The sequence below is a fragment of the Myotis nattereri genome, assembly GCF_964212035.1.
Source record: "Myotis nattereri genome assembly, chromosome: 11".
NCBI lineage: Eukaryota > Metazoa > Chordata > Mammalia > Chiroptera > Vespertilionidae > Myotis > Myotis nattereri.
Window position 1 is genome coordinate 33,124,905 of NC_138086.1, and position 20,015 is coordinate 33,144,919.

The 20,015-nt window shown below is 42.3% G+C and overlaps 1 protein-coding gene across 1 annotated transcript in view; it reads right to left on the bottom strand.

The window, feature by feature from the left end:
• Positions 1-1,292: 1,292 nt before the first annotated feature.
• Positions 1,293-20,015, bottom strand: part of TPK1 (thiamin pyrophosphokinase 1) — a 286,110-nt gene continuing 267,387 nt past the window's right edge. The window contains exon 8 of the mRNA XM_081102719.1: positions 1,293-2,654. Within this exon, the coding sequence (XP_080958845.1) occupies positions 2,536-2,654 (119 nt within the window). The 3' untranslated portion in view covers positions 1,293-2,535. The remainder of the gene's footprint in view (positions 2,655-20,015) is intronic.

A 20,015-nucleotide genomic window follows, 5' to 3' on the forward strand; every position in this document is an offset into this window, starting at 1 on the left:
GCGGGTCATCCGTACGCCAAGTGGTGGCGTGTTTGATTCCTGGTCAGGGCACATTCCTAGGGTGCAGGTTCGATCCCTGGTTGGGGTACATATGGGAGGCAACTGATGTTTCTTTTTCTCTCTTTCCCATCCTCTCTAAAAATCAATGAACACATTCTCAGGTGAGGATTGAAAATCAACATCTTTAAATGATGTAGTCAGGTAGCAGAAAATGGCACTTAAGTAGATTTAGGAATGGAAGGGGTCAAATGCCTCATTCTTCAGGAATCTGGCAGGAATGGGGAGGGGGCCCTCTGCCTTCCATGGGGGGGCAGGGTAGGGGGGGAGTGGGCGCTGATGCGACTGCGTCACAGCAGGTGGTGGTGTGGGGAAGTCTCAGTGCTGCCTCCATTAGCGCTAATACAGTAAACTGTATTCCTTTAGCTAAATGTCCACTTAACACTGGTAAGATTTTCAGATTAAATAGCACATGCATTCTTTTGTGGTAAAATCTTAAAACAATGGACATATTTATTTTACATGCTGTGAACACATTCCTAGTAATGAATCCATAGCGGCTGAGCCCCGACTTGTGCAGTAAAGTGACAACAGGTGCTGGGAATGCCCCCACTTAACCTGGCACTCACTGCATTCTAGTTTCCATTGGTGCAGGTGCGGTGTGGAGTCTTGGGTAAGCTTTTCTGCTGGAGGTTCCGAATTAAATGAGCTGAAGGAGCCGGTGCTGGCCCACCTTCCCCGGCTGCTGTGCATTTGTCTGTGTGGTGAGGGGGGAGCTGGGTGGTATGTTGGACAGGAGCTCTGGGCTCTGCGTTTGTGCTGAGAAGAATGGAAGGACCTAGCGGTGGCTCTCCCTGCAGCACTGGGTGTGAGCTCCGTGGGCCCTCCCTCGCTGGCCACGCTCTTCCTCCTCCAGCTTCCTCCACTTCCTCTACTCTGACAGGGCCTTCTCTCTTCCTTCCCCTCCAGCTTAGAAAGCTCTTGAAAAGCAATCTACCTGTCCTTCCTTTCTCAGTCCTAGAGAGTACACAGGTCCATGCCTAATCCTACTTTATAGGGGGGGTCACAGGTAAACACCTGGCACAGGGGATCTGGAAAGGAACTCCCAGGGAAAGAGGTTAGAGAATGTATTAATAATAATTCTGGTTGTTCTCCGAAATCAGATGAGTGAAGTATTGCCCTTACTAATCAACCTTTGAGAAAATCTTTTTTAAAATGTAGAAACACTGAGGTGAGAGGTTGGTGATAATGACGTAGTTGAGGAAGATTGTTTTCTTTAATACTGACCACACACGTGCACATTGAACATTTTTATTTGACATCTGAATTCCAGTCTCACACACGTTGGCACAGATGGTTGAGAGGATCTCACGGTTACCTGCGCGCTGGTTCAGAGAGGCCCTCTCGTAGCACCAGGAGGAAAGAGCTGCTGGTCCCTTTCCCACAGCAGCAGCCCACTGGCAGGTTCTTCTACTTCCTGGTTTATATGGCCACACACAGTTTGGGAAACAGGACAGAAAGGGTAAGAGGCTAGAGGAGGGTCTAATCCTAACAGCAACGTGAATATTTCAGTGCCGGGCTTAACACCCTCACCCTGTGCAGGATCTGCCCAGGAACCGCCAGTCCGTGTTTGGGCCCTGAGTGTGGGAACGGGCTCCGGACCCTACGTCCAGTCCCTCCATTTCCAGGTGAGGAGAGGGCTCCGGGGAGTCAGGTGACTGGGGCACAAGAACGCAGGCTCCTCAGTGCACGGAGCTCACTCATCCCACAGGCTGCCAGGCTCGTTTTCTGGTCATTGGGTAAGCGTGTTGCCTGTGAGCCAGTGTTTCTCAGTCTGAGGTGTGTCAGGAGTGATTCCACTTCTGGGCTTGCTGTGCACAGCCGTCTCAGTCCAGGCTGCAAGGCAATGAGGCAGCTTTGGGGAGTTTCCCAGGGCTTTATGAATTCATGCCATTTCTCTTTTCACCTAGAGCTTCCATAACCGCCTGCTTTCAAATTTAATAATTAGGTCAATGGGTCTTATTTTTAAGAGACGGTAATAAGGCTGAAGTAAAAGGGTGCAGTCCTAACATCTCAATCTGGTAAGAAACTTTCGTCTGCTACACAGGAATCTAATGCTAAAAGGCTCGGAAGCAGCCCTGGGTGCCAAGCCCTGGAGGGTGTGCAGCAGGAGGCCTGTGTGCTGATACCAAGGAGCCCACTGAGCTTTCTCAGTTTTGAATTAAAGTCATTTTCTAGGATAAATGGAATGATTAATAACATAAGGACAATAAGTACTGAACTGTATGGTGGAATGATCCACATTAGTTTTTCAACTGAATGTAATAGAGCTTATTTATTTTCTTAAACATAATGATTTCTCCCCTCACTGTAAAACTGAGATCTGTCATTACGTTACCTGAATTTAACTAAACATTGACAGCTTTAAAACAAGTGGAATTAGACTCCTGCAGACCAAGGGGAACTGTGCTTGTTGAGCAATGAGTTGTTGGCAGATGAGGTAAGTTGGAGGCAGAGCTACGAAGGCTAGTCCCTGGGTCAGTTTTTGATGGCCATGGTCCAGAGGAGTGGGTGGTCCGTTTCCACGGTCACAACACCAGATCCATCGTAGGTATTGGAGGTGCTGACCAGGGTTCCAAAGCTGAGCACGTGATTTGCTATAAGAAAACGAGAAGAAAATGTTTGGTGAAAGCCAACCTTTCTCCAGTGTAGAATGAATCTGTCAACAGTTACCAAAAAACAAGTGAGCACGTGCTTTGATAGAAGATACGTAAAATGTGGGTGGACGAAATACTAGTATAGGACATGGGATTTTAAAACTGGAAGTTTTTCTAACTTGCAGTAACCTCTCTTGCTGGGGCTGGTGGCTGGTTATTGACCTTTCGGATACATGCCATTCTCATAGCAAAGTTCATTAACTTTTGTTTTCCTTATCAACGGTAAAACCAAAACCCATTTCTGTAACGTGCTATTCCATTCCTTGCCTGGTGCAATTAGAATTTTTCTTGATGATTCAGAACATGTACACCAGTCATTAAACTCTATAGCAATCCTGTTTTAGCTTCAAGGAAGCATAGGATTTTGATATTTTTTCCCCTCATAAATTAGTGAGCCACTGCCGCACAGCTGCAAAGCAAGTACAGGAGGAGCTGTCCTGTAAACCACTTAGTTATCCAGCTGAAGGCTTGAGAGGGGTTATAATAAGAACTTATGTATTCATAAATTACATAAATCTATATTTACACTTTCTAACACTGTGCTTGGAGTAAATGCTAGGCACAGAGTGGTGACCACACTTCTCTTTGCTTATATAAGAGCAGTTCACGTTTCCAACATGACTGTCTTATAAATATTATTATTTTTGGGTAAAATTCAGGGAAAAAATAAACAAGTGCTATGGGCCCATACTGTCAGAGTCAGGAAACCAGGAAGTTGCACTGTAGTAATTCGATTGTAATGCCCACTTCCCACTAGAGGGAGCCTGTTATCTTTCTGAGGAAATATTTGGAAAGGCAATTTTAAAACTCAGCAATAGTCTTATATTACAGGATAATGTATAACTAGTATTCCTACATTCTTTAAGGAATATAACGAGTAGACTCCTGTCTGGACACATAGCAGATACTCTTCTAATCATACTCATTCCAAACCATCACTTTTCCTTCCCACTGCTCTAAATGCCTTACCTGATCGACCCAATTGCCTATAACCTACCTGTTCCCCATCCCAAACATCCTGGCATTTGAGGCCCTTCCTTACCTGACTGCTTCCTCCTACTTGCCCTTTCTTTAATAGAACAGGAACATCCTACTCCCATGAAAAGTTTCGATGTGCTCTCTATCCTGGCACATATCTGATTTTTTCTGTGCTTGCTGTATCCTTCAAGGCTAAAGTCAAGTGTCACCTTCTAGCCTATAGAGGTCTCTTTGGTTCACTACCTCCCACAGGTGGATAATAATTCCTTTTCTGAGAATTTGAGTATTTAGATTCTTAGTCTAGGATCAGCAAAGTATAGGTGAGTCTGAAACGTCTGTTTCCAGAAAAGCAAGAGAGAGCTAAAAAAAAAAAAAATCAGTAGAGATTGAGAAGATAGAGAAGAATACTGAGAGTGATGCAAAATAATATATCAAACAATAAAAAGAACCCCCGAGGCAGGGAGAGAGGAACCTCTCTTCTATAGAAGAATGCTACTACTAAGGAATGAGTGATGGAATTAGAGAATTAGAAAGGCACCATTTGCAGCTGCCAGTGTAATAACTGGTTCAGGCAGGATCATCTATCAATGATGCTAAAGCCACTGAGTGAAACGTTGTTGGGGAGTAAGATATTTACAGTCTCAAAGTATTCCATGTATTACTTCCAATTTAAAAAATGTAGCAGACAGAGCTCATATCACCAGTAAAAGAACAAACTGACATTACGTGCCTCCTGATGTGATGTGACATGAACAAAAATACAACATCACTTGTGTAATAATTTTTGTCAAAATTGCTTACTCTGAATCTAATCAGGGGAAGCCATCAGACCAGCGCTGAATGGGGGACACCTGGCAGGTTAGCTGGCCTGGGCTGTTCAAAGCTGTCAGTGTTAAGGTATGTGTGTGTGTGGGCTTTTCTGAGTTAAAAGACCCTAACAGATAAGACAATTAAATATGATGTATGACTTTTAAAGACATTGTAGTGGATTTAAAAATGTTATAAACAGCATCACTAGAAAAAACCAAGGGACATGAATATAGGCAATACAATACTAATCTATCAGTGTTCTAGTTTTTGGAGTAGATAATGGCACTGTTGTTACATGGGAGAACATACTTGTTCTTGAGAGATACTTAACCCCCGAAATGCTTCAGGTTGTATCATCATGCCTTCAACATAGAGTCCCCAGCTTATGACGGTTTGACTTACAGTTTTTTGACTTTAAAATGGTGTGAGAGTAATATGCATTCAGTGGAAACTCTATTTTGAACTCTAATCTTTTCCTGGGCCAGCAATATGCACTGTGATACTGCAGCAGCAATGAAATGATGCTGCCCAACTGTAGGCTAGCGTGTGTTCTGAGCACATGTAAAGTGGGTGAGGCTGTGATGCTCAGTGGGTTAGGCATATCAAATGCATTTCTACTTATGATATTTTCAACCTAGGAGGGGTTTAAGCAGGATTGAAATGGTTTGGAAAGCAAAAAACACACACAAAAGAATTGCGTAAGTAGAAAAATGTCAACAATTGATAAATTTGGGCAAAATATATATAGATTTTGCTGTTGGTTTGAACCTTTTCAACTTTAAAATTTAGGGGAAAATGTGGGGGAAAAGGCTAAGAACTTACGAAGGGAAGTACTTTACTCTTGTTCACCTTTATCTCCCTAAGAGCTGAAATAATGCCATTATAAGAATCAAATCAAGAAATGCCCATTGATTTGAAGTGCATTAAAATAAATCAAAATGAAAGAGAACGTGAGCCAAAGATAGGAAGCAGCTGTCTAGGCTGTGATGTCTGCACTAGAGCTTCTGGGAAGAACCTAAGGGGGGCGGAGCCCACAGCGGGCCCATGGGAAGGAGCTCACTGACGCTCACCAAGGACAACCTTCGCTGCACTTACTGATGCAGGAGGACCTGAAATTAACTGGAATTATGTACAGAACTTAGTGCCGGCTCATGATAAGAGCAGGCTTATTCACTGCTATGCTTGCCTCGGATAACAAGCCCTCAGCTGTGCTTGCTTTTGGACATTATCTCTCAAAACCCTGATTTGCCTAAGACTCCTCCAAGGTAAGCGCAGGCCACCGCTCTATCCTGACAGCCAATCTTTCTTGTGGCTAAGGAAGGGCTATTATAATTCTAGTGAAAGTGGCTGCATTTATCTTTATCGTTCTCAGAAGTCACACTTCCTGTGCCCTTGGATCAAGGCTGGAAATCATTCAAAGGTCTCGGATGCTCAATTCTTCCTTCTGTTTCCCATATAATGGCTCATCCCCTGTCCAAAAACAATTAGACCAAGAACACCCTGCTGCTTGAAGGCATCAACACTACGTATGCCAGTTAGAAAATGTCTACTGAGATGAACACTTTCAAGTGTGTAGGCATTTCAAAATAAACCAAAAACAGTGGTATTGTTTTCTTTGCTGGAATGTGTTATGCCAGTGGTCGGCAAACTCATTAGTCAACAGAGCCAAATATCAACAGTACAACGATTGAAATTTCTTTTGAGAGCCAAATTTTTTAAACTTAAACTATATAGGTAGGTACATTGTTATTAACTTAATTAGGGTACTCCTAAGCTGGCCTTTGCTAAAAACATCCTCAATCTGATGGAGGTACGTTCGCTGAGGTCGACCCCTTCCAACTCTCCCATCCACACTGGTCTTGGATACTTCTTTCGTCTATCTCCTTTCCGAAAACCGACTTCTGCGCCTAGGCCACAAAGTTTCAATCGCACTGTACACACGCGCCCGCATGTGGTATTTTGTGGAAGAGCCACACTCAAGGGGCCAAAGAGCCACATGTGGCTCGTGAGCCGTGGTTTGCCAACCACTGTGTTATGCCACTAGCATGTCTATCCCAAGGCCCTAGGTTGCAGTTAAAGAGCCAATCAGAGCTGCTTTAGGGAAAATGTAAAAACTTACTGGGTTTATGAAACAGAAAGGACAGTTCAAATCCACGAGTTTACTTACAGTAATTACTAGTGGTAAGAGGAATGATCTGTGTAGAACTGGCCAAAAATTTTCAATGTAAAAAGTTAGATTTAAATGTGTGCAGAGCGGAATGCTAGTCTGTCCAAAGGCTGCTTCACTTCGGTCTAGTAATCAGGGGTGGGCAAACTTTTTGACTCGAGGGCCACAATGGGTTCTTAAACTGGACCGGAGGGCCAGAACAAAAGCATGGATGGAGTGTTTGTGTGAATTAATATAAATTCAAAGTAAACATCATTACATAAAAGGGTACGGTCTTTTCAATAGTTTTATTCATTTCAAACGGGCCGAATCTGGACTGCCTGCATAGTTTGCCCACAGCTGGCTGCCTTCACCTCCTGCGGCCCTGCCCCCAAACCATTCACAAGAGCTTCTGCGCATGGGCCACAAAATTTCAATCGCACTGTACACGCGCGCCCACACATGGTATTTTGTGGAAAAGCCACACTCAAGGGGCCAAAGAGCCGCATGTGGCTCGCAAGCCGCAGTTTGCCGACCACGGGCCTAGAGGACTGGCTCCCAGACCCAGGTTCTCCTCCCACTCTGTGGCCGACTGGCCATAGACCACTGGGCTAGTCACTGTGCTGCCAGCTTCTGCCAGCTCTCCTCTGTAATATCCTTACCAGTTTTGCCAAATGTTTCTCGGGTGACCTCAGCATCTATTTGAAAAATACCAATAATACCTGTCCCGTTATCTCCAATACACTGTTGTGGATATGAGTAACTGTCTGTGAAGGGCTTTGACTTACCCATGAAAGTACTGAAAATTTGTTATTATCAAATGCTTTAAAGTGGCATTTACTTGTATCCTTCAAATGTCAAGATTCTTCTAAGCACATCACCAAATGGAAATGGCACAGAAAAGTGAAGGAAGAAAAGAATACATGAGGTAGCACAGTATGATTGCTTAACATCAAACTCAAACCTGCGGGTGCCATCTATACAAAATACGCTGAGGAGACAAGCCATGCTCCTTTAAACTGTACCAGTCAAATCTGGTAACTCCAGACAGACAAAAAACACAGTTCTATGGAAGAAAAGGCATCAACATGTGATAGGGGCTGTTCTGGAAGGCTGCACGTCGCATGCCTGAGAAAGAGGGAAGAGGTTAGAAGAATCAGACGTGTGGGGTTGGGAAAAGTTGGTGACACCCCTCCGCCCCCCCCCAAAAAAAAACTGCTTTAAAGGACATTACTAATTTGGGTAAGATTGGACTGAACCAGCATATTTAGGCCTCATGCATAAGCTGACTTGTTGTAAAACAAGGACTTACTTACTAGGTGTACCAGTTAATAATGGCGGATTTTGTAATCAAAGAAAACATAATTTTAAGAGAAACATCAAAAGTGCTTTATTCAAAGTAAATGTCCATTGCTAGCTACACATTTTCCCCATCTTTCAGGTAATTTGTGGAACTGTCCCAATAGAACTTTTCTTGTTTTGAGGCAAACCATTCAGAGACCCAATTTTCCACTTCTTCCTATGTTTTGAAGTGCTGCTCAGAAAATGCGTGTGCCATTGATCAGAACAAGTGGTAATCTGAAGGAGCAAGGTCTGGTGAATACAGTGGGTGGGTTAATACTTCCCAGGCAAGGTCTTTTAACGTGTCTTTAACTGGTTTTGAAGTGTATGACGGTGCGTCATCATGAAGCAAAATTACTTTGCTGTGTCTTCTGGCACATTCTGGTCGTTTCACAATCAAAGCATGGTTCAGATTGATTATTTGTTGTCGGTAGCGATCAATATTAACAGTTTCATCTGGTTTTAGAAGCTCATGATACACCACGCCTTCCTGATCCCACCAAAGGCAGAGTATTGTCCTCTTTCCGAAGCGATTTGGCCTTGAAGTCGATGTTGATGGTTGACCTGGATCAACCCATGATTTTGTGCGTTTGGGACTCTCAAAATAAATCCACTTTTCATCGCCAATCACAATTTGATGCAAAAAAAACTTTCGTGCCGTTGAAGCAACATTTTACTGATGACTTTTCAGTTTTCCATTTGTCTTTCGTTCAGTTGATGTGGCACCCATTTTCCATCCTTTAAAATCTTTCCCATTGCTTGTAAATGATCAGAAATTATTTGCTCAGCAATGTTTAATCTTTCTGCAAGTTGTTTTTGAGTTTGACGCATCTTCATCCAATAATGCTTGTACTTCCAAACTTTTTTGGTTGACCTGGATGTTCTTTGTCTTTCATATTGAAATCATCACTTTTAAAGTGTTTAAACCAGCGTCACAAGTATCTTGAGATGGAGCATGTTCGCCATAAGCTTCCCAAAGTATACGATAGCTTTCAGCAGCACTTTTCTTCAAAGTAATGAATTGAAACTTCCCGCAAGTGCTCTCTTTTGGCATGAAATTTGACATTTTAAGTGTAAAAATATGTATGATGTTAACACCTTCAGTAAATTTGACATATGAAGTTTTGAAGTTTGCTGTTAATACAACAAAATAGTATACATATCAAATTGCATATATATCAACATATGGGTAACTTCATCTATTGAATAAAATCTGCATTACTAACCGGTACATCTAGAATGCATGTCAACCTTCTCTTTGGCGGTACAGGTAGGGTTAACTGGCTATAGCATGTGATGGTAGGATCTGGATTACAGCTGTCACCTGGAGTAGAGAGGGAGGTGGTGGAGACATCAGAGAGGACAAGGCCAGGGGGAGCCATGCAAATGAAGCCAGATGACTATATAAGGGGATGAAGACCTGGGGAGTCCCCTTCACAATCCACAGACAAGTTCCTTGCAGTTTACAGTCCGGAGCTAGTATTATGTAATATGTGCTACGAAAGTTTGAAGGCAATAATTAAAGATGACCACAGCATGGAGACAAACTGCCTAATCCAGACACGAAGAGAAAACCCACCGTTCGGTCTGTTATGCATGGACCACAACTGGGAAAACATGCTTATGCACAGATATTGAAATTTTCTTACAACCTATTTAAACAATAAATTATAAACAAAAAGTAGAAGGGCATGGATCTTTACAGAACCCGTGTGAAGAAGGATGGAAGAGCTCGGCCGCTTTGGAGTAATGTTCCAAGTTCTGAGCACAAGGTGTCATATGGCTACAATGAGGGGGTTTTCAAAAATACATATATTATCATATACATTGATGCACACCCCACAAAGTCTTCCTATTTCTGTCACGCAGGAAGAATGAGAAGGACTGCTGCCTATACTGACAAACCTCAAGAGTGAGTTTAGGTACCAGGAGAAGTTGAATGTCCAACTCAGGACTGGGAAGATCCTGTCAGATCACTCAGAGGGTCTGAGTCTTTTGAGTTTAAAAAGCTCTGGAAGTTCTGAAATATTTGCCTGTAAGTCCCTCAGATTCTGGCTCAATCTCGATAAAGTCAGCCAGAGCCCTGCTCCTTGGGGGGGATCCCTTGCTGATGAAATGCCCTCTTCTCCATGAGGCACCCTCCCAGGGACACAGGCAGGACTTGATTTCAGCTCCTTTACAACAGATGATCTTTCTGACACCTCAGCCTGGAACATAGTGAGACCCTAACAGTGAAATCCCAGTGGTCACAGTGGCTTCTCACTGTCCTGTTGAAAGTATTTATAGAACAGAAATAAGAGATGACCTTCACCATTAGACAGAATTTCATTAGTGGGAGTCTGAACACTGTCTCTTAGGAAAAACAGCATTTAAGTTAGATGTTTTACTATTAACAGATATGATTTGTTGTATTGAAGGTAATAAAACAGTACCTTAGGCTTTGTCCATAAACCTATAAATTTTTATGTTTGCTCTAAATGTATTTCATCATGACTTACTTTAATTTTTTTAGTTCCCCCTACTGATATACAGTGATAATATTTCATATTAGAAATAGCTGGCATCTTATATTAATAGTCTAATGAGTCTGAAAATATTTGCCATTCTTAAAAGCAAGCTACTTTAATTCACAATTGACATATTTCCCCTACTCTAGTTATAATAACAAATCCATTTTCAATAATCATGCCATGGTTTCCTGGTAACAGCCCCAACCTCTCTTTTCTTGATGAACTTTCTTTGTATAACTATTTGCTTGCAAAGTAGATATTATTCTATCCCGGCTTTACATTTATAACTTTCTACTTAGCAATTACTCTGTTACTGTGGAGTGAAGGCACACGTGTCCTATCCTGTATGTTAACTGTTCAAATGTCTTTTTCTCCCAATCAGGTATGCAACGTGATCTGACTCATTTTTTGCATAGGATTGCTAATCTGAAAGGAACTTTATTATCTAGTTGGGTGGTCTGACACAGATAAAAGTGAACTGTGCCTACTTGAAGCATCTAGGGTACCAGGCTCAGGGCTCTGTCCACTCCCAAACTAAGCTGACCTTAGGGACTCAGTAGGCCTTCAGAAAATGTAGTCCAAGAGCCACTGGTCTAACACCCAACCCCTTTACTTCAAGGCATCATTGAGCTAAGGATGCACAGCCCCAGGGCCGAGTCTCTGACTCACAGAATTAAACTGCCACTTCACCTTCTGGTGGGCTCTCCAGAATCACGTTCAGATTGGAGCAAAGTTAAATGACTCGAGCTACATAGCACTATTTGAGCTGGTTGAAATGTGGCTATGTTACCCAGGTTTTTCTAAAGCTTAGCCACATAACAGAAGAAAGCAACTGGCCAATGCTCTGGGCTCAGACAGCAGAAAAGCTGACAGAGGATTGTGCCCCTGGTCCTTGAGTGTGTAAGCAACAGAGCGTGGACACAGATACGAAGCACTCTGTACTACATTCCACTCAGAAAATGCACAACATAATTCCATTAACCGGACACTATCTGTAAGAGATTTGCTGTCACTGCTGTCACTATTTAATTATGGAGTATTAACAGTCTAGACAGGCAAGGGAAAATGATTCAACAGGACTAGCTGCTAGACATGGTTCAATACTTGGCTTTTAGTAAAAACGGTTTGCTATATTTGTAGAAAATATAAAAAGGTGAAATTCAGCTAATCTGTGTTCACTTTTACTATGGGAAGATTATTTCTTGGTATAGAAGATTTAAATTACAGAGCTTTTATTTGTAATTCTAGGGAAACTGATCTACATTGTTACAGAAGGTGAAAAATAAATTGAATGGCTGCATTTGCAATTATCTGAATGAAAATTAATGTTTTTAAAAGTATCTATATCAATTATACACAAATTAGGTGATTACAAAATTTTTATGTAGAAAAAATATTTACTTTGAAGTATTTGGAGGGAGGGATGGAGAATGGCAATTTTGTTATGTTGAAAAAAATAATTCCTTCAAAACTGAATTATATGATTTGTACAAGTGAAAGTTATATCAAAGCTGCAGGTTAAGAAGTCATATTTACCTGGCATGATACAAATTTACAACTATAATCTGGTAAAACTAGTTTTTAAAAATCTGCTAAATCATAACAAATATGTACATATATAAATAGCTTATGAGTATGTTTTCTATAATAGTAATTAAGAAATAATTCCATATATTTCCTGCAAGTATCCAGGCTGTCAGAGTGAAAGGTCTGTGGCCTCCGGTTCCTCTGATGTCATGTGGCATCTGGCTGGTGGTGGACTGAAGGGGAGGCAGCTCTGATTGGGCCCTCATGGTGCCTTGTTAACAAGCAGGGTCTAAGTTACTTGTTTTGATCCAATCAGTAGTGGTAACCCTCCCTCTGATGGTTACAACTGCCACTTCTCACTTTTCTACTCTTTAAGGCATTTTTTCAAGAAGTAATCTGGGAGCAGCAAATCCCTCCCCCCTATTCTTCCTAGAACATCGCTATCACCTGGGAAAGGTGAGTACTGGCTCTGGGCTCCTTTGGGCCTCACTGAACATTCACCGCTGCTGTCCTCTGAGTGCTGGCAGATCCCTGGCTGCAGAGATGGTGAACAGTTGTGTGGCCTCTTTTTCCCACACTTAAGAGTAGGGCTTTCCAAGGGGTGACTACAGACTGGCCTCTACTTGGGCACCTAGACCATCTGATGGATCTGGATGAACAGCTGTCTCTGATCTCGGCCTTGGGGCAGCGGCCACGAGCCTGTGTGCCTCATTCTGTCAGTGCTAGTGTCCTGCTCTGCTCTCGCTGATGGACACGCAGTGATAACTGTCTCCTCTCGTCAGAATCAAAGGGGCAGTTCCCACAGTATACGCCGCAGGGCTGGGGCCTGGTGCCAGGCTGTCGCAGGCATTCATCTGACTGCTGGCATCTCTGTCCTGGCCCTCATTCCACAGAAGCCGTATCCTTTCAATGGAATCCAGAGGTGCAGACACCTTTCCAGGCCCTGCATCCTGTCAAGGGAAGGGGAGGGGCAGAAACCATCTCAGCGTCTTCCTTTCCTTCTCCATTGAGAGACATGTAGAATTCTACCTGGGAACAGGCTTGCACTTCCCACAGATCTAGGCATGATTTGGGCATCTGGTCACACCCCTGCCTGTGACTTGTGCCCTGGGGGTACCTTTTTCCTGGCACATTCTGGGCATTTTGCCTGAGAGAGTGAGTGACCTCCTCTTACTCAGGATTTAAATGTGGGTCACATTCTAAATAAATGTCATTCTGATGACTAAATCTGCCATTTCAGTAGGTCTGTTTCTCCCCATGAGGCCTTAATATTCTAAAATTTTAAATAAAAAAGGAATATATCATCTTCCTGTCTTCTGCCCATTTTTTGATCAGACTTTTTTGTTATTGAGTTGTATGAGTTCCTTATCTTTTGGATACCAACCCCTTATCATAAGGTATATTAATACAGCAACATTGTATACCTGAAACTACCATAATATTGCATGCCAGCTATACTTTAAACAGAAAAATTTTAATTAAAATAAATGGAATAGATTTTAAAAATTTGCCATAAATGCAAAGCAGTTTCTAAAACGATAGGTAGTCCTATATGGCTTTCTTTTTTTTTTTTTGGTAATAGATGCATTTCATTTAGTAAATGTTTCTAAAAAAAATAAAGCAGGATCAGGGGGCTAGGGAACGCCAGGCAGTCAGAGGAGGACTCAGCACTGAAACTGCTTTAGAGCAGGGATCTGCAGAAGTTGTGGAGCAAGCACACAGACATCTAGGCATGGGTGAGGGCAACCAGGGTTTAGAATATACCAGGCACAGAAAAGCAAACAAATGAAGTAGACTGAGTAAGGGAAACAATTGTAGGAGATGACATCAAAGTCAGATCATAGGGGACCTTATGGGCCAAGATTAAGGACTTAGGTGTTTACTTAAGAAGGGAAAGAGTGACTTTATATGACTTACATTTAGGAGATTCACTCAAGCTCTGTGAGGAGACTAGAAGGGGTGGGGAGATATGGCAGAAGCAGGAAGATGACTCCGTAAGAAATGATAAGGGCATGAACCAGAGTGAGCAGTGGAAAGAATGAGACATCCGGTGAGGTAACTACATGACTCTCAGAATGTGCAATGAAGAATGGTGATGTGTTTAATTAAGGATTAGTGTAGCTTATGTAAATGATTTTATGGCATGGAAAAAAACTGTAAAATCAAAGTGAGAAACTATCTTTACTTTTCTTGGAAAAAATGGATAATACATTAATCATATTGAACATTATTTGATACCTAACAGGCTCAGAGATGTAAGCTCGTGACCCTCTCGTCAGACATCAAAGTCAGATCATAGGGGACCAGTACACTCTGCAGGCAAACATTATGTTTTTAACAGAGCAGCTGACTGCATGGAGTTCAACCTTCAGATGCAATGCTTGTGAAAAAATGCAAAAAACACACTCTGGTATGTGATATGTTACTGGTTTCTAAAATGCTAAGATAAAATGATCTACTTTCTGTTTTGATTAAGCCCAAACCTGACTTACAGGGGATTTCAGTTGCAAGGCCATAAAAAGGAAATGCAAAGGTAGCAGAATAGTCTAGGTTCCTCCCATATAGCTAATTATGCCATTTAGGATGTAAGAGACGGTGTAATCACAACAGGAAAGAAAAAATACTCCTGAAAGACCTCTTTTTTAAAGACTACAGTAAATTTCTCCTGGGTCCATTTAATTGCCATGCTAGGATTTCATAAATCTGTCCCTTTGAATACACTTGAATGTTTAAAAACATTCTGTAAAAATTATGAAAAGTGCCACAAAGTACTGCAATCTACAAAGACATTCATGAGCTTTATTTTGTACAAGACTAATTATGGGGGTAGAGTGGGAAGTGTGTAGTTTGAAAAAATTATTCTTAAAATTTTAATTATGTTAATCTCTTTTTCTGCGAGAATTCAGACATTCAGGGTATTCTTTTTATGTTTATTAAAAATAGTTATGAGTTAACACGTTAAGCGCATGTCAGTCACCAGTGACTGACACTATACTTTCCGTTTGGACCTCGTCAGTCTCCGGCCGCTAGCATATCGGTGAAATCGGACATCGCGGCTAAACGGAAAGGAAGACAAAACAGGCTTGGCGCTCAACGTGTTAAAACAGGTAGGGGACCCTGGAATAAGCAGGCAAGAATGTTGGAAGGTGCAATCCCAATTTGTTTTTCATAGACTTGCTATGTTCTCTAGCTCGAGTCTGACATTATAGTACAGCTTGGCAGGGCTCGCAGCTGGAATTCAGGGCTCAGTGTGCGCGCGCATTTAGGGCCTTGGTGTTATGGACAAAGAACTTTATGAAAATGAAGGGAGGAAGGTTATTTTATGATTATACTTAGAGCTTGTCTCAACTAGTAGAATAGTCTGCCAATCCAAGAAACTCCAATGAAAAAAAGTCCCTAAAAGTGCCTCCCTAATTGTTTACATTATACAAAAATAAGAATATTAAAATTATTATTTTTCTACAGTTTGCTTCCTACTCTGGATCACATAAGCCCACGAGAGACCAGGTTTGTTTTGCTTTCCGTTATACCTGTATACTTAGCATAGTGCCAAGTACACAGTGGACTCACTATAAATATTTATTGAGTGAATAAATGAATATCTAAATAAAGCAACCAGCATACAGACTGCGAATGATTTTGGTGCTCATGAAAAAAATGCAGACCTGAAAGTGGTGTCTTCTCTACAAACACCCACCCAGGCTGTATCTAGGTGACCGATAACCCACCCAGAAAGCCACGGCACACCCAAACCCACGCCTCCTTTGTGTTGATTCTCCCTGAGCTCTCAAATCAAGGGTTTTTCACTGACTTCAAAAGAGAACCCTTTCATAGAACTCAGCATTTCCTTAACTAGTTGATCCTGATTGAACCACACCAACCCCTTCTCTAGAATCTACTGCCTCTAGGCCATCTGACACAGGTGTGTCCACAAGCACCAGGGGGAAGGAAGCACTGTCCCCAGTGGCTAGATCCTTGCTTCCTATTTGGTCCCTCTCATCTGTTTCCTTACCACTGAGATCATTAGCAACTTCCATTACCTGCCTTTGATCTGTAAAGTACTGTCCAGGATGGAACTTTAAGGAACGTTCTTGTGTTTCTGATAAACTGTTTTGTTAAGATTTTCTTTTTTAAAAAATTTTATTTTATTGTTTAAAGTATTACAAATAGTTAAGTTTTTCATGTTAGCATAGCATCAATGGAGAATTCCTGCCTCTTCCCAGCTGGTTTCAAGGTGTTTCTCTCCCTGCATGTAAACAGCACTTTCTCTGTGGCTCAGTGGTTTTACTACTGGAGGAAACATCCCAGTAAAGTTTCCCATTAGGCAGTCAGGAGAAGAGACATTGCTTATGTGAAGGGAGGCAAGGTTTGCTATATAATCAATAAACAGTAATGTACCCTTATTTCTCTTATCAGGGAAAATGTCTCTCAAATACCTTACAGGAACCAGGGAATATCTTCTGGAATAGTAACAATAATTCTAGAAGTTTGCCTACTACAATAGACCATTAATCATAACATTTATCATGCCTATGGTTATACACTTATATGTTTAAATTCTCCTTAAATTCTCTTAAGCCTAAACAGCCAGTATAAATAATACATAGTCACAAGAGCTTGGTGCAGTAATTAGTGGAAAGTTTGGGTCACTGCTCTGCTTTATTTGATTCCAGATCTGAAAAGGAAATTGGCAACATGCCTGACATATGGCCAGTAAGAACAGTGGGCGGGAGTCCAGTCTCTGGTTGTGAAAGGTGTAAGTTTGTGCTCAGTGACCTGTTAAGTCTCTGTCCTTGAGGCCACTGGTCTCAGAGATCTGGCCTGACACTCCACTTCCACACCTTGGGTTTACCAAAGACATTGTCCCTATGGTACAGCTTACACTTCAATTTTAATTTCTGAAATATATTCCTACAACTTTCCTTACCTCCATTCCATTACTATATTTCCTGGGTCTCTCATCTCTCAGGTTCTATATTCTTTAACTAAAGTAATAATACTGCCTCAGCATCTTGCCAACATTCACTCCAATGTCTATTAATTCCATCCACCCACCACCTCCCTTCCTCTGGTCACCATACAAAGCAAACATCTCTGTCTGGACACTCTGGATCCTGTTGGCCCTGACCTCTCACAGTTTCGCCACCATTCTCTTCTGTTTTTTCCCATCTCGTTATTTCAGTGAATACTCAGATCTGTCCAAGGCTCTGCCATCTTGAACTCATCCATGCCCTGCCCCACTCTGAGCTCCTTTCAGCTATCAATCCGTCTCTCTGTCTCTCTTCCCCACTTAGAGCCCAAACGTTGGAGTTATCTACTCTTCCATTTCCATTCATTCTACAACCAGCTGCATGGAGGTTCCACCCATTACTCCCCTGAGACTGTCCCGGGATCACCAATGACTTTGTTTGTACTCTCAGTGCCTACTTTGTGATAGAAACTGCCTTTTCTTGTTTTCTTAACTTGAGAGCTAGTTCTGCATTGTTGAGCTACGCATGGGCTATAGCTTTACTTGAATGAACTCTTACAATCCTCCCAGCAACTGGATGAAGTAGGTATTGCTGTGATTCCTAGTTTGGAAATTAGAGCTCACCCACAGAGGTTACATCTCCACATGCAAAACACACACCTGTCCTTCCTCCCCAAGACTCAGCCTGCCTTCTCAGCACATGAACACGAGCTCAGTACATGTTGAGTGTTATTTTCCTGCCTCCTAAAACCACGCCTTGCACATGGAACGTACTCAAAGTCCTCACTAATTCAATATGCCCAGTGAGGTCAGAATGATGGCAAGCACATGATCATTGCTGGAAGCTGCGGGTGCTGTGGCCTCAAAGGCAAATAGGGACATTCTTCCGGGACCTGGAGGCCTCCAGAGGCCATTGCCCGGCCACACTGCTTTTAGAAAAGAATAAGAAAAACCTTCTACTTCTCCTTTCTACACAATATGCACTCACTATTTCTAAAAAGGCAAAATTATAGCTGGTGCTATTTGGTAATCACAGCCATCTTTTTTTTTTAATATATTTTATTGATTTTTTTACAGAGAGGAAGGAAGAGAGATAGAGAGTTAGAAACATCGATGAGAGAGAAACATCGACCAGCTGCCTCCTGCACATCTCCCACTGGGGATGTGCCCGTAACCCAGGTACATGCCCTTGACCGGAATCGAACCCGGGACCCTTGAGTCCGCAGGCCGACGCTCTATCCACTGAGCCAAACCGGTTTTGGCACAGCCATCTTTTTGAGAAAAGGATTTACCTTGATCTCATTTTGGCAGATATTCATTACCATTTTCCCTCTTTTTTTTTATTGCTTAAAGTATTACAAAGGGTATTACATATGTGTCCCCCCCCCCCCCGCCCTTGACAATCCCCTGGCCTCCCCTACCCCCCAGTGACCATTTTCCCTCTTATGTGCATGTCTAAATATTGGAGTTCATGAGATTTAACTGAAAATCTGCGACTCTAAAGTGTAATTAAGGGGCTGAACAAAACAAATGGGAAGTCAGAGCTTAGAGTGACGGATGTCTTCTCTGCCTTCCCCCCACTGGAGTCAGTTGATGGGGATGGAGAGGATGCAGGCAGCTGGTGGAGCTCCCTTCCGTTCCAGGAACCGTGCAAGGGAGAAGCGAGTGGACTGTGTTCACACTGCAGGGCACAGAGCTCCCAATATCCCGCCCAATAAACGCATTAGCCTCCACTGGTCACTCTGCCTAAAGATTGCTAACTGCTCAGTAAAACCCCCAGAAGACAGTTGCCAGTTTGCTGAGAAGTCCCATGAAGAAGTGAGAGATCTCTTATGTATTTTGGGTATTTTTCCTCAGAGCAAGGAGATCTGATGGGACTTATGATATTAGAGACACTGTGTTACTTTAATGATGCTGCCCTTCAGGAAAGAAAACGATGCCAAGGGGAAAAAGATGATAAGAAGCTAACAATTCACCAGGTGCCGGCTTTACACAAAGGATGGGTTTCTGCCTCAAAATGCACTACAGGCAAATATTTGGCAAGAAACCTGTAAGTGAGATAAAAGGAGCTTAAACTCAAATGTGAAGGGGAAAGGAAAAAAACACACCCAGCTGAACTGCCAAAAGGAGGCAACACAGATGGCTGTTGATATCTTCTGGATCCCACAGGAGCAGATTCTGAGATTCTCATGAAAGCTCGCTGGGTTCATGTGATTAGGTCCCTATGTACTAACAGACAGATGTAGAAAGAAAGGAATTCTCCCTACAATAGGATTCTACATTTGATCCTACCAGAATGAATATTACTGTTTTATAATCATAACTCTGAGGATGGCCTCACTATTGGGAAAGACAAATAGAACAGTTGAACGATGGGAAAACAGAAAAGCTAAAGATTTTGGAAGATCATAAAATCAGAAAGTGCTAAATTCAGTCAATCAATTACCAGGGTCACTAGAGTAGTAAACACAGAAGAAAAGCAAAGGTCACCTGCTCATGTGGGGCACATGCAGTGGGAACAAATAGCCTTCTAAAGTCTGTCTGTCTGGACACAGAGGGGAGTTGGCTGTTTACCGTCCATAGTTCTGTGAGTTTCTGGGCCAAAGGCTGGCTAGGCAAAGCATCTTCCCTGGGGCCTCAGGAATTGGTAGTATTGAGAGAAACTGCCTTTCTACTGCTGGTCATGAAAGAAACCCAAAAGTTAGCAGTTACCATCTCTAAACTTGAATACCCTGTTTAAGTTGTAGGCTTACCTAACGGCATTTAAAATATCGCAAAATGATGCAAACCCACAACAAAACACCCAACCATACATCATTTTCCAAACCACCTTGCATTTCTCTAGTGGCCCATTTTTTTAAAGACTTGCAGCCAGAAGAGCTTCAGTGGGAGAAGGAAAAGTGAACAACCAATGCAAGGTGAGCCACACCTCTATTCCTGAGTATCACAGCCAGAAACTTTTCAGTTAAACAGATTTGAGAGTGGTGCTGCGTGAAAAGTCAGTTAGTTCAACCAAATCA